Here is a 15,118-nt window from a genome sequence, read left to right on the forward strand (position 1 = left end):
CCCAAGGCATAAGTAACACAAGTTAATGGTTGCTCCATGTGGACAGTGGCCGTCCTTTTTAACCGATCTTGCTCAAAATTTGACACACACGTGCTTGTCGGGCCCCGAAAGGTGTCTGCCAAATTTCAGTTACGGCGGGTGTTTGGTAGAGCTGTGTGAGAAATTTCAAGTCAATCGGTCTTTTAGGGTTTATTATTAACGGAAGAATAATAGCACACATAAAGGGACACTTTTTCCACCCTTTTGTGTGCAGCTATACAGGACTAGAAGAGATAGCTGACACATACAGTCGTGCTCATAAGTTTACATACCCTGGGAGAATTTATGATTTCTTGGCCATTCTTCAGAGAATATGAATGATAACACAAAAAACCTTTCTTCCACTCATGCTTAATGGTTGTGTGAAGCCACTTATTGGCAAACAACTCTCTTTTTAAATCAAAATGACAAAAGAAAGTACCCAAATGACCCTGATCAAAAGTTGACTGTGGAGAGACGGAGCCGACAGCAGGCTACGACAAACGGTGGTCTGCCCAAGATGGCGGCCAGGAGGTGGAGCATGCAGCGGAGCAGAGAGGCGGGACACGCCTGGAGCGACACTGCAGCCATCAGATTCAGGTGCGTAGTTCACACACCTGCTCTCAATCCCTACATCTTCTTCTGCAGCATAAAAGGGGAAAAGGAGGAACAATCGGGGCAGAAGTAGGAGAGGAACCACCCGAGAAGGAAAACCACGAACGCAACGAGAGAGACCAAGAGCGAGATGAGCCCCCGCGGACGACGCAGCCCGCGGTTTACCGAAAGGTGCGCCGCGACGAGCCGGAAGAAACGGCACGCTAGAAAAATTGGTGCAACCGGCTGGCAAGAAACTATGTTTATTGAAACAATAAACCAGAGTCAAACCTGCTACGATGTGTCCTGTATCGATTGTCACTGCAACCCACACAATGACGGCTGGAGACCTGTCACATTGACATACCCCAGTGGCTTTGATCTGATAACATGCACAAAAGTTGACAAAAACAGGTTGGCTAATCAAGGTTCCAATCTTCACCTGTGACCTGTTTGTTTGTAATAAATGTGTGTGTATAAAAGGTCAGTGAGTTTCTGGGCTTCTGACAGACCATTGCGTCTTTCATCCAGTGCTGTACAGATGTTTCTGGATTCTGAGTCATGGGGAAGGCAAAAGAATTGTCAAAGGATCTGCCAGAAAAGGTAATTGAACTGCATTAAACAGGAAAGGGGTATAAAAAGATATCCAAGGAATTGAGAATGCCAATCAGCAGTGGAAAATGAGGGATTCAGGTAGACTAGCAAAGATTTCAGCCACAACTGCCAGGAAAATTGTTCGAGATTGAAAAACAAATCCACAAATAACTTCAGCTGAAATACAGAACTCTCAGAAAAAAATTGTGGTGTGGTTGTTTCAAGATGCACAATACGGAGGCACTTGAAGAAAAATGGGCTGCATGGTCGAGGGACCAAAAAGTTCTATTTTGGTCTCATCACTCCAAATTACTTTGTTCCAGAAGTTTTTTTAGGCTTGTCTCTGTGCTGTTTGCTGTAAAGTAAGCGCGATACTTTGTGACGTTGGCGGGGAAATGGCTTTCTTCTGGCGACTCGGCAAAGAAATCCTAAATTTTCCCAGGGTATGTAAACTTATGAGCACAACTGTAAATATACAATCATTAAAACATTAGCCTGCATTTTGTTGTATAACGGTGGTGTCAAAATTGTTCAAAGGTCTCGTGATCCTTTTGTTATTTCCATTGTTCTCCTATGCCACTTGCCATCTCACGCTAACTCACAGGTGACTCTGAATTACCTTTGTGCTTAAGTGCTCTTATCCATCCAATCAGAGCCTGCGAATCAATGCCGCTGATTCAGCACTAGTAGAGCAGCCTATTTGAGGATATTGAGGCGAAGGCGCAATTCAACCTATTGGATTTTCATTAAAACCTTGTTTTTCACGCTGCGTAATTACAAACATCCATCTGTGCAATTAGCAAAAGTCAAAGGGAAATAAGAGCGAATCAGAATTTGTTGGCCGGAAGCTGTCAATCACTCAATCAATTTAGCGTTTAGGCTAATTATCTTTTCTGAACTGCCACTAATAACGCATCATTCAGGTATTCAATTACAGCCACTTAGTGTATTTTCCTTGGCGCCGGTCCAGTCCACTTTATGTTTACACTGATTCCAAACCAGTCCATAATTAGCATCCATGATGGCAGGGCGGTGGAATAAACGAGCAGTTTGGACGGTTTTAATGACTGAATGGCAGCCCATTAGGACTTCAGGTACCAAATATGGGTTCTTGCTTATAAAGCACTACACAACAAAAACTAAGGTATCTTTTTTTTTACAGGCATCTGTTCCAAACTTGATCTGAGGACCTGTCTGCCAGCATCTATGGGATGTTCTGTATGAGTCCAAACCGTCTCCATCAAATATGGATGAACTAATCATGAATTTATACGACCAGCCGGATAAGACCCGTTCGGACGGGTCCCTAATCTTCTGCCAAAATGATTTCTGTCTGGGTGTCTAGGCGTTTTATTGCACATATTTCTACATCCCCGACGACGTCGAACTCCAGCTTTTAGGTCTGGAAACTTTCCAAACATGAACCATTCTCATTATTGTTGTATATAACTTCAACACTATTATTATAAATCATGGGTGTCCAAACTTTTTCCACTGAGGGCCGCACACAGAAATATTAAGGCATGCAGGGTCCATTTTGATATTTTTCATTTTCAAACCATAACAAAAAATGTGGATTTTTTTTTTTTTACTTTTAGGGGTCCTGGGGACCATAAAGGGTCTCAGTCATTAAAATTTAAAAAATAAGTCAAATTATTATATTTTTTTGATTATTTAACGCTTACAGTACATTTCTATATCAACTTGAGGTTAATATGAAGTAAAACATTTAAATATAAAAAAAAAGGGTTTTATGCCATTTTTGTCAAAGATAACCTTGTTTTTATAGTAAAACTGAAATATGCAGTATTTAGTAATCATAACCATAAAAGATCAATAATGCAGGACACCATTGATTTTAATTCACTATTATTTTTTGGAGTAACCACAGTATAAAGATGAATACAATCCCACTAAATATCTTTGGGATCCAAAAGGTGCCCCACTTATAAAGTGATACATTTTTATTATATATATTTTTTAACTGTCAACACTTAAGTTACGAGATCAACTTCAGATATATCTGTTGATTTTACATTTAAACTGTTATTTTGTTTTGTTTTACGGTCTTTTGTAAATAAAACTTTGATGTTTTTATATGGCAACCACACAATACATGCAATATTTTTTGCACATAAAACATTTTAAAGTAAAGTTTTTGGAGTAATTGGAGCCTTGAAAATAATTTATTATAACATTGATTTTTTTGTATTTTTTGTTTGTTTGTTTGTTTGAACAATGGAAAAACAATTTAAAAAACAGCCTTCATGACAGCTTTCCGTCAACATTGCAACTTTTTCTCGTTAGATTTCATCTCATTCCACTTTTTCAAATGTTTTTTTTAAATTTTTGAAATAGCATTTCCAGAATGTGTAGCAGGCCGGTAAGCAATTAGTTGCTGGCCGCAAATGGCCCCCGGGCCGCACTTTGGACACCCTTGTTAAACCAATATACAGTGCAGGCCAAAAGTTTGGACACACCATCTCTTCATTCAATGCATTTTCTTGATTTCTATGACTATTTACATTGTAGATTGTCAGTGAAGGCATCCAAACTATGAATGAACACATGTGGAGTGATGTACTTGAAATAACTGAAAACATGTTTTATATTTTAGTTTCTTTAAAAGAGCCAGCCTTTTTTCCCATTACTTCTTCGCACACTCTTGGCATTCTCTCGATGAGCTTCAAGAGGTAATCACCTCTTGAATCCAGAAATCAAACAATGTACTGATATGATCCACTTGACCTCTAAGGGCCTTAGTGGCCACATGCGTGGACAGCACCTTTTAGCTCTTATTTCCAAAATTGTGTACACTACTGAATTGGGGGTCTTATGGCAACTTATGTGGATACTTATATTGCCATTTGGTGGTGTCAGAAGAGTATAACATACAATGGAATTGCTGCGGGGTTTGTTCTCCCGGGATGCAAACGGACTATTCCAGACCAGGCTTGATAGTAGGAACATATTTATTAATCTACGGCGGCGTGGCAAAGTTGGGAGAGTGGCCGTGCCAGCAATCTGAGGGTTATTGGTTCAATCCCCACATTCTACCATCCTAGTCACGTCCGTTGTGTCCTTGAGCAAGACACTTCACCCTTGCTCCTGATGGGTCCTGGTTAGCGCCGTGCATGGCAGCTCCCGCCATCAGTGTGTGAATGTGTGTGTGAATCAGTGAATGTGGAAATCGTGTCAAAGCGCTTTGAGTTCCTTAAAGGCCTACTGAAACCCACTACTACCGACCACGCAGTCTGATAGTTTATACATCAATGATGAAATATTAACATTGCAACACATGCCAATACGGCCGGTTTAGTTTACTAAATTGATATTTTAAATTTCCTGCGAGGTATCCTGTTGAAAACGTAGCGGAATGATGACGCTTATGTTGACGCGTGCTTGTGAGGTTATTGGTTGGAGCGGACATTTTAGCCCAGCACCACTCACGGCTAAAAGTCGTCTGCTTTAATCGCATAATTGCACAGTATTTTGGACATCTGTGTTGCTGAATCTTTTGCAATTTGTTCAATTAATAATGGAGACTATAAAGAAGAATGCTGTTGGTGGAAAGCGGTGGGTTGCAGCTGCCTTCAGCAACCAAGACACAGCCGGTGTTTCTTTGTTTGTTGTGAAGCTTAAGCGAACATGTTTCTCTACCACATGTCAACCAGCAAGTTTTTGGATGAGAAAATTGTAATATTAAGTCCGCTCTTACCGGAGACTTGAGCGGAGTTTGCGTCCTCCTGCAGCAGCTGTCAAAAAGGCAGCTGTGATCTTGGCTCCTCCATTTTCCCTCAGGGACACTGGTGGTCACCGCAGCCCTCCGACTTTCAAATATGACTTTATAATCTCACTAAAACACTATTAACACAATAAGCACATAAGGAATTTTCCTGAATTATCTTAGTAAATTTGTTTAAAAACATCGGAATCGCTCCCATTGCCGTCGCCTTTTTTTCTTTTTTTTTTTCCTAGTGCTTCACTCTTACGTTCCTCATCCACGAATCTTTCATCCTCGCTCAAATTAATAGGGAAATCGTTGCTTTCTCGGTCCGAATCGCTCTTGCTGCTGGTGGCTATGATTATAAACAATGTGAGGATGTGAGGAACCCTACAACCCGTGACGTCACGCGCAGACCGTCTGCTACTTCCAGTACAGGCAAGGCTTTTTTATTAGCGACCAAAAGTTGCGAACTTTATCGTCGATATTCTCTACTAAATCCTTTCAGCAAAAATATGGCAATATCGCGAAATGATCAAGTATGACACATAGAATGGACCTGTTATCCCCATTTAAATAAGAAAATCTCATTTCAGTAGGCCTTTAACAAGGTAGAAAAGCGCTATACAAGTACAACCCATTTACCATTTACCAATCAAGACTCAATGATACAAAAAATAACACTTAGACAGAACTATGAACAAGAAACAAAAACTCGCAAACTGTGGCATGAATAAACAAAACCTACTTGGCCTAGCGTGAAGCGAACAATCACATGAAAACCAACATGAACCTGTGGCATGAAACGAGCATGAAACAAGCAACGCAGAGCATGAATCCATGGCATGAATAGAGCAAACACAGAGTAATGTCGCCAGCCCAACTAACTGGCAAAAACAGGCTTAAATAATAGTCTCTGATTAGAGCAAGTGCGTGATCCGAAGACATGAGGCAGGTAAAACTAATGAGTTGTCGCGGTAACTACACAAGGGAGCGTGAACAGAAACTAAACGAGTCTAAAGCAGGCGGCATAGCTCGGTTGGTAGAGTGGCCGTGCCAGTAACTTGAGGGTTGCAGGTTCGATTCCCGCTTCCGTCATCCTAGTCACTGCCGTTGTGTCCTTGGGCAAGACACTTTACCCACCTGCTCCTAGTGCCACCCACACTGGTTTAAATGTAACTTAGATATTGGGTTTCACTATGTAAAGCGCTTTGAGTCACTAGAGAAAAGCGCTATATAAATATAATTCACTTCACTTCACTAAAACTAACAGAAAATAACAAAAAACATGATCCGGACTACAGCTCATGACAAAATCATGTAAACAAACAGCTTGGGCCTTAGGAGGTTAAAGAAACTCTTCAAACTTAAAGTGTTCACAAAGTACAAATAAGAATAAAAATGATAAACATTCAGGATTTATTTCATCCATCCATTCATTTTCAAGATGATCTTACTCATCTTGCCATATGAAATATAACTTCTCCAATTATCCATCCATCCATTTAGTGGTCAATTGTACGGAATTTGTACTGTACTGTGCAATCTACTAATAAAAGTTTCAATCAATCAACAAGTTTTAGAAACTGCTATGTAAAGGAAAAAGGGGTGGGATTAAATAAGCTTTGCTTTTTCCTACTCCTTTTCGAACATGTTGTATCATGTTGTATGCTTGCATGTTCCAAATAGACTCAAACTCAACTCAACTCAACCTGAAATGGTTTTCACTTCACAGGTGTGCTTGAAGCTCATGAAGAGAATGCCCAGAGTGTGCAAAGCAGTAATCAGAGCAAAGGGTGGCTATTCTTTTGAATCAACTGGAATATAAAACATGTTTTCAGTTATTCCACACTTTTTTTGTCAAGTACATCACTCCACATGTGTTCATTCCTAGTTTTGATGCCTTCAGTGACAATCTACAATGTAAATAGTCATGAAAATAAAGAAAACACATTGTGTCAGGCTTGGACATAAGATTGAACTCAGGTGCAGAGTAGGAATACTTTCTTAGGCTTTTATTTTGACGGCTCTTTCACCTCCAGAGTCAGAGCAATACAATGTCTACATATAACAAAAACTGTCGGCGAAAAAGGTTCCCAAAAAAAGGAACACTCCTAAAAGGAGGAAAATACACAAAAACAAAGACAAACTATCATTTTCGCCGTATCTGCTATTAAACTTATTAAAATAAAACGCTCCAACGGGAGGAAGAAAACAATGGCTAGGAAAATGTCTACACTTAATCTTAATCTAGCAATGGTTAACAAATATAATCACTCAAAAATTTGAGGAAAGAAAGATTTGTAGGAAAAAAATAATAACTCACCACTTCGGTTGAAAAAACTAAATAACAAAAGTCACTCTAGTGAGGAGAAAAGTCAAACTCAAAATAGCAGCGTGGGAATTAAAGATCCAGGAATATAAGACACAGACATGAATGTAAGACAGGCAAGAAAACAAGAGACAAGCTGACACAGAACGAGGGGAGGCGCGGGCTTATATGGCACATGAGGGCAATGGGAGACAGGTGGAAACAATCAGGGGTCACGGATGACGTCAGACAGGTGACACAAGAGGAAGGGCAAGTGATCTGAAACAAGAGGAGTTACTTTTTAAAATAAAACATGCAATTCACAAGAAACCAATAGAAGACATCCCTCACCGCGGTGTGACACATTGAATAAGGTGTGTCCAAACTTTTGGCCTGTAATATATGTAAAATATTGGTCTAATACCTTATAACAATTATTAAATATCTTGAAAATATAGTACAAATAAGTGAATAACTCTTGGATGATGCGGACTAAAACTGAGAATGATTTTCCCAATTTTTTTTAATGCATATTCTATTGTGCAGGTGTGCCTTATAGTGTCCAACCCCATATGTTACATTACACATGTACACAGTTCCGAAGAGTACTTACGGCGCCGGTGGAGAGGACCGATGGATATTTTGCCGCTGTTTTTACTGATTTGTGCACCAGCGCACCATTAGTTCCATTGTGGGCGAGCGCCGTGCGTCCCGGCGTCTGACGGGACTCACTTTTTTCGACAAAGTGTCTGACGGGGAGAAAAAAAACATCATTAAAATTCACAGTTACAGTAAACTGTTCAAACTATATAAAAATAAAAAATATCCTTTCTAAATAAAACCTCTGCCTGGTTTTTAATAAACACATAAGCCTACTACGCTACTGCATTTTAATGTTGGTCACTGAGGTGGTACTTGTTGAACAAAGTTTGAGGACCACTGATATAGAAGATCTTTGACTGGCATTTGTTGTAAAAAGCCGTTAAAAAAAGCTGTGCCCCTGTCTTGAAATAAAGGATTTTTGAAAATGGTAAGTTCTTAAAAGAGCAGAGAACATCCGTTTATATTGAGGATCTTTGACTAAAATTGTTTTAGTACATCCTCAAAAACAGCAATGAGCTACTATCATATACACGGGGTCCTTTTTTTCTCCTTTTTTTTTTCTTCTTTGTCATGAAAAAGGGACGTTTTTGTCATGAAAAAGGGAGTTTTTTGTGGTTGGTGCACTATTTGTAAGTGTATATTGTGTTTTTTATGTTGATTTAATAAAAAAATAAAAAATATATTTATTTATTTATTTTTTTAAATAAAAAATTTGTCTGCGGCCTGGTACCAATCGGGCCACGGCCCGGTGGTTGGGGACCACTGTTATAGAGGATCTTTGACTGGCATTTGTTGTAAATATCCCTTAAAAACAGCAGTGCTCCTGTCTTGACATAGAGGGTCTTTGACAATGTTTTTTTTCTAGTAGTTGCTCAAAAACAGTTGCGATTTGCTGTCATATAGAAAACTTTAGTCTTGCATTTTTGGCAATAACTCCTCACGAACAACAGAGTGCTCCTGTCACATAAATAATCTTTGACAATGGTAAGTTCTTAAAAAAGCAGAGAACATCTGTCACATAGAGGATCTTCGACTACAATTTTTGTAGTACGTCTGTGAGGACTGGTGGGCATGGTAATGCCGGGTTTGTCCCTCCGTGGATGCGTTGACATGAACACAACAAAGGTAGGCTCTTAAAATATTTATTTAACAAAAAGAGAGCTCTGAACAGAAATGCTGGAGCTAATAAAAAGGAAAACCTAAAACGCTAGTATGAAAACTAGGAAATACAAACAGAAAACTAAACTTGGCATGAAAGCACAAACGAGAAAACTAATCATCAGTATGAAAACTGGAATAATCAAGTGGCATAGCGTGAGAGGTAGCGAGAATAAAAGTAGAAAAAGTAGCAGTCGTCACTTGTTGCATGAGAGCAATTTAGGATCCGAGAAAGAAATGAACAAAGAGGCTGTCTTAAATAGGAGGGTGATTAGACAAAACAGGTGTGTGTGGACCGGGATTGGCAGGTGGACTGATGAGTTACCATGGTGACAGGCTAAACAGGAAATAAACAGTCACTTGACGGAGAGTGATACCAGAAAGGAAAAATAACTAATATGTGTAGATCCGAGCAGCGGATCGCAACAACGTCGCTCCTATCATATACACAGGCTTCATCTAGTGACATGCCAAAGAACCACTTAATGAAATATTTAAACACAGTGTTACTGTTCAAACTGTGCATAGTGTTACAGTGGCCAAGCATATTAAATACTCTTGTTAAATAAAACATCTGCCTTGTTTTTTAATGAACACATAGGCCTATAGAGGATCTTTGACTGGTATTTGTTGTAAAAAGCCCTTATAAAAACAGCAGTGCTCCTGTCTTGACATAGAGAATCTTTGACAATGTTTTTTTTCTAGTAGTAGCTCAAAAACAGTAGCAAATCTCTGTCATATAGAAAACTTTAGTCTTGCATTTTGGCAATAAGTCCTCACAAACAGCAGAGTGCTCCTGTCATATAAAGAATCTTTGATAATGGTTCATTCTTTAAAAAAGCAGAAAACATCCGTCGTATAGAGGATCTTTGATTACAATTGTTGTAGTACGTCGCTCCTATCATATACTCGGGCTCCATCTAGAGATATGCCAAAGAACCACTTAGTTAAATATTTAAAGACAGTGTTACTGTTCAAACTGTGTATAATGTTACAGTGGCCAAACATATTAAATACTCTTGTTAAATAAAACCTCTGCCTTGTTTTTTAATAAACACATAGGCCTACAGACGATATTTGACGGGCATTTGTTGTAAAAGCATCAGTGCTCCTTTCTTGACATAGAGGATCTTTGACAATGTTTTTTTTCTAGTATCATTTTCTACTGTCGTATAGAAAACCTTAGTCTTGCATTTTTAGCAAAAAGAGAGTGCTTCTGTCTTATATAGAGGATCTTTGTGCAATTGTTTATCATTAAAAAGTGTATTATAATTAGCTTTTGAGCGAAAAATGCCAGTTCTTCTAATCGATGGATGCTTGGCAAGTTCAATCAATCAATCAATCAATGTTTATTTATATAGCCCCAAATCACAAATGTCTCAAAGGACTGCACAAATCATTACGACTACAACATCCTCGGAAGAACCCACAAGTTGGCAGAAGAACAAACAGCTTTCCTTTTTTTGTCTTCAAATCTCTGTTTACAACCTCACAGCCACAAAGAAGCGGATCAATATTTCACAGAACTTAAAACAACTCTTTTTTTTTTTTTATGTGAAGCCTGATGAATACATATTGAATTAGGAGTCAATGGCGGTCCTATTTAGACTTTTAAAAAATTATGCATTTATTAGCAGCTGGTAAATGCCTGTTGTTCCCTCACAGGAGGTAAAAATCCCACAAAAAGTCCACAGTCGCGTTAAAGCGCAGGCTTTATATAAGAAAAATGACTTCCTCAGCCAATATGTGGTCCGCCGAAGTGAATATAGCCAGCGTTTCCTGTGGCGCTGTGATAAGAGCGTCACCTCCGCTTTATCAGTCATCAAGTGGGCCGGCAGACACCTCCGGGTGATAAAAGATTTAAAAAAAAAAACAGGACTGGTAATGATGGTGAGAGAGGAGGAGAGAGCGGCCTCCTACCTGTCCTCTGCAGATGAATGACAGCAAGAACTTTCCGAGGCTGACCTCTGGCGGCGGCGCTTTCGACGCGAGCGAGTCCTCAAGCTGAGAGGTGACGAGCACACGGGAGGGGTGGGGGAGGAAGACTCAAAATGTGCAAATATGATAAGCATACAGCAGGTAAGATCACCATCTTTATGTAAATGATGAAATAATGAGGATATGATTAGGATGAGCATGATTCTCTGTACATCAAATGCTAAATGGTTTGTACTTGTATAGCACCTTTCTACCTTTTTTAAGGAGCCCAAAGCGCTTTGACACTATTTCCACATTCACCCATTCACACACACATTCACACACTGATGGCGGGAGCTGCCATGCAAGGCGCTAACCAGGGCCCATCAGGAGCAAGGGTGAAGTGTCTTGCTCAAGGACACAACTGACGTGACTAGGATGGTAGAAGGTGGGGATTGAACCGGGAACCCTCAGGTTGTGGCACAGCCACTCTCCCAACAGCGCCACGCCGTCCCCAAGAATGCATACAGGTACAGAGATGGGAGTGTTTTTGTTTTTTGTTTTTTTTAACTAAAATATTGTGTTTTTCTGTTTGTCTCTCTACAGTTCCTATTTTTTAATTGAAATGAATTGTACACTGCAAAAATTTAAATCTAAGTATAATTAAATATCTCAAATAAGGGTGACATTCGGGGGCGGTTCTAGGCATGCTTATATGAGGGGGGCAGTCAGAAATGTGAAGGGTGCATCATGTGTACACATCATGCTCCAGCACTTTTTTTTCTTTGCTTATAGTAATGACGCTTTCTTCATTGAAATGGGTCTTTAGCTATGTGTCCAACCCCATCCTGGAGTAGTGGATTGCACTTTGTCAGGCCTCTACCTTCAGACCTGTCCAACTTGGGTGTCCCACCTAAAGACTAAGCTCCTGCTGGTATAGCTCTTACGGTCACTGAGGCACGCAAACCCCCTGACCACAATAAGGTGGCAATCCCTCAGGGGGGGAAACATTAACAGCGCTGCCATATTTCCGACAGAGGAAACAGAAGCAGGCGTCTCGCACCACAGAAAACTCTAGACATGGTCGTGTGCGGTACCAGGCAGGATTGAATGATCTTAATGTTGTACCAAATGCACGCTTTGGGTAGCCACCCAGTATTGGCTGAGATGGTGTGTTGCCATTTAAGTCACTGGGTACTAGCTGAGCAGGCTGCTTTAGGAGAGCGCTTGTTGGGGGGACGGAGGGAGCTGGTGCAGGAGAAACAGTGCTTGCTGGTGCTAAAGGTGCAGTATTGCTAGCTGCTGTCCCTGATGTACTAGCAGTAGCATCATTGCTACTACTACATGCAGGAGCAGGACTAGACTTTTTAAATGCTCTGAAAAATGGATGTATTACAGAGCATTGACTTTCTCTTTGTGAGCTGCTGGAAGCTGGAGCAGAAAATAAGTAAGCTTGAACAATAACAGAAAAAAACTGCTGTGATTACATGAAGAAAAACAACAACAGTACAGGACTACAGCCTGGGGCGGGGCTTTACGTAGGGGTCTGTCAGACACAGGTCACTTGTCTTCAGTTTGTCACATGCAGTGGACGTGGGCACTCATCTGGGCACAAAATTAATTCATTCCAATGTATGTGTGTTGCCCACTTGCTTGTAAATTGTTGAAAACGGCAGTGTTTTTGTTTTTAGGTGTCTTGGTCATATCAAATGAAACTTATAATTTGTTTATTACAAAATGTAGATTGAAACATTGAAGGTTAAACTATGTAGAATTACAAGAAAAACAACAGAAAAAGAATTCCAGCAGTCGATTGCCAGACCGTTGCTAAGTAAAACGGGCCGTTGGTAGGGACTCCGCTCTGAACAGAGGACAGCAGAGGAGGACTGCTAACCTTATGTTTAATTTTTACCGTCATTAACAGCATCATAAATGACTTGTAGCTTGTTACAGGGACACTGGAGGCTCTCTGCCTTCCAAACCACTGCTGCTCAGAGCTTCCGCTGTCAATGCTCTCGTCAAGTTGTAAAAAAAAAAAGGAACTCTGTACCACCGAAAGTCCACGACGATAAACATGTTTATGACAGATAAGACAACACAAATACACCCATCCCAACAAGTATATGATAAATGTAGACAACTTTTCCTTTCCTGTTACTTTCATACTGCAACAGTGATTGGATGTTTATTGAGGGCTGAGGGGTGTGTGCGGGTGTGTGTCTGCTGCGCAGCCTGTGGAATGTGGAATGGTGAATACACGCACAGCGGAGGGAGGGATGAGAGGGAAGCTGACACTACTATATCGTGTGTGTCCCTTTTTCGGCGGATTTTTCCGCTAGTGCAGATAATTTTGTCAACTTTTAATGTAGTAATTTTGTGAGTTTATTAAAATTTGCTTTCTCAAATTTTGATTTGAGGGGGCAAGACATTTATTTAAGGGGGCTCTGCCCCCTCTTGCCCATGGTGACATTTGCTTATTTTCTGTCTGATAAGATAATTCTTCTCACTAAGCAGATTTTATGTTAGAGTGTTTTACTTGTTTTAAGGGTTTTGGTCCTAAATTATCTCAGTAAGTAAGTGTGGAGAGGCGGAGCCAACGGGCCGACAGAGCGGCAGGGCGGAGAAGACGAGTGGGCGGCGAGGCGGGGCGTGCTGGCAGCGACGCCACAATCGAGTTCAGGTGCGTGGATCGCGCACAGGTACACAATCAACTTTTCTCCTCTCAATGTATAAAAGGAGAGAAGGAGGAGAGAACGGGGTTGAAGGAGGTGGAGAGTCCGCAGCAGTGCCCGGCGAGCAGAAGCACCAGGAAGCAAGACACAAGAGACGGAGACCGGAGAGCGAGAGACGGGGAGCGAGACACGGAGAATGAGCAGTGGGAGCGCCGACGGTGCAAAATACTTGCTTTATTTGAAAAAATAAAAGAGTCAAACCTGCTCAAAAGCAATGTCCTTTCTGAGTGGTCCATGGAACCCAAGCAACTACGGCAAAAGTCGTTCCCAGTAAGATATTACAGATTTGATGAGCTATATTGAGTAAAACATCCTTAAAACTAGAATATCAAGTGCTGCAAAGCTGTGTCATCAACACTCACAAGTATAGCACTATTTTTTTAAGTAATCATTCATTATTTCAAGCATGAAAAAAAAAATCATGACTTTGACACAATTGTGTCTCATAATTAAAACAAATGACTGCCAAATGGACTTTGCTGTTTTATTTTCAATGGAACAAGAGATAATATGTACTTATGTAGTAGTACAGTTGGCAAGTTGCAGTAAACTGACAGTTATTATTTAAATATTTGACATTTCACACAGTTTTGAACATAAATAGGTCATGCACATTCAGATGAATTCCTCGAAAATACAATTAAAAAAATTTTGGCCGGAGGCCGAGCTGTATATATGCGCACTAATTGACTGAAAGAGCACGCACTTGGCGCGATGATGTCATGTTGTCGATGGAAAAATGTATTTTTAGACAATATGATTTGCCCGAGCGGCTAAGAGACCCCGAGAGTAACAGTGGTTGCCTTTCCATTAAGAAAAATAAATTAGTTTTTAGTGTAAGTTTGCGGGTTTCAAGAAAAGTAATGCCAAGCGCATATCATTATGTCAAAATAATGGGACTAGCATTTTACTTCATTTAAAACAATTTTCAACATATTGAGAAGAAAGGTCTCTTTTTTTTCCTACCAAGAAAAGTGCACTTGTTATTAGTGAGAATATACTTATTTTAAGGTATTTTGGGGTTCATTGAGTTTAGCTAATTTAACTTGTTTTGGAAGGTCTTGACAAACCAAATTTTCTTGTTCTATTGGCAGATAGTTTTGCTTAGTTCAAATAAAATATCCCCTTTTTTTGTCTTGTTTTTGAAAACTGACTTTTTGCAGTGTAATTCATATATATATATATATATATATATATATATATATATATATATATACAAACCCCGTTTCCATATGAGTTGGGAAATTGTGTTAGATGTAAATATGAACGGAATACAATGATTTACAAATCATTTTCAACCCATATTCAGTTGAATATGCTACAAAGACAACATATTTGATGTTCAAACTGATAAACATTTATTTTTTTTGCAAATAATCATTAACTTTAGAATTTGATGCCAGCAACACGTGACAAAGAAGTTGGGAAAGGTGGCAATAAATAACGATAAAGTTGAGGAATGCTCAT

General features: G+C 39.8%; 1 protein-coding gene across 3 annotated transcripts in view; it reads right to left on the reverse strand.

Moving 5' to 3' along the window:
• The window catches only part of srrm4 (serine/arginine repetitive matrix 4), a 132,409-nt gene that overhangs the window by 12,952 nt on the left and 104,339 nt on the right, over window positions 1–15,118 (reverse strand). For 2 of the 3 annotated variants that reach the window (XM_061902954.1, XM_061902946.1), the window contains one exon: window positions 7,855–7,990. In XM_061902954.1, coding sequence (XP_061758938.1) covers window positions 7,855–7,990 — 136 coding nt within the window. Of the gene's footprint in view, window positions 1–7,854; window positions 7,991–10,922; window positions 11,007–15,118 lie in introns of all 3 variants that reach the window. The other variant, XM_061902938.1, reaches the window with a different exon arrangement.

The sequence above is a fragment of the Nerophis ophidion genome, linkage group LG01, assembly GCF_033978795.1.
Source record: "Nerophis ophidion isolate RoL-2023_Sa linkage group LG01, RoL_Noph_v1.0, whole genome shotgun sequence".
Taxonomy (NCBI): domain Eukaryota; kingdom Metazoa; phylum Chordata; class Actinopteri; order Syngnathiformes; family Syngnathidae; genus Nerophis; species Nerophis ophidion.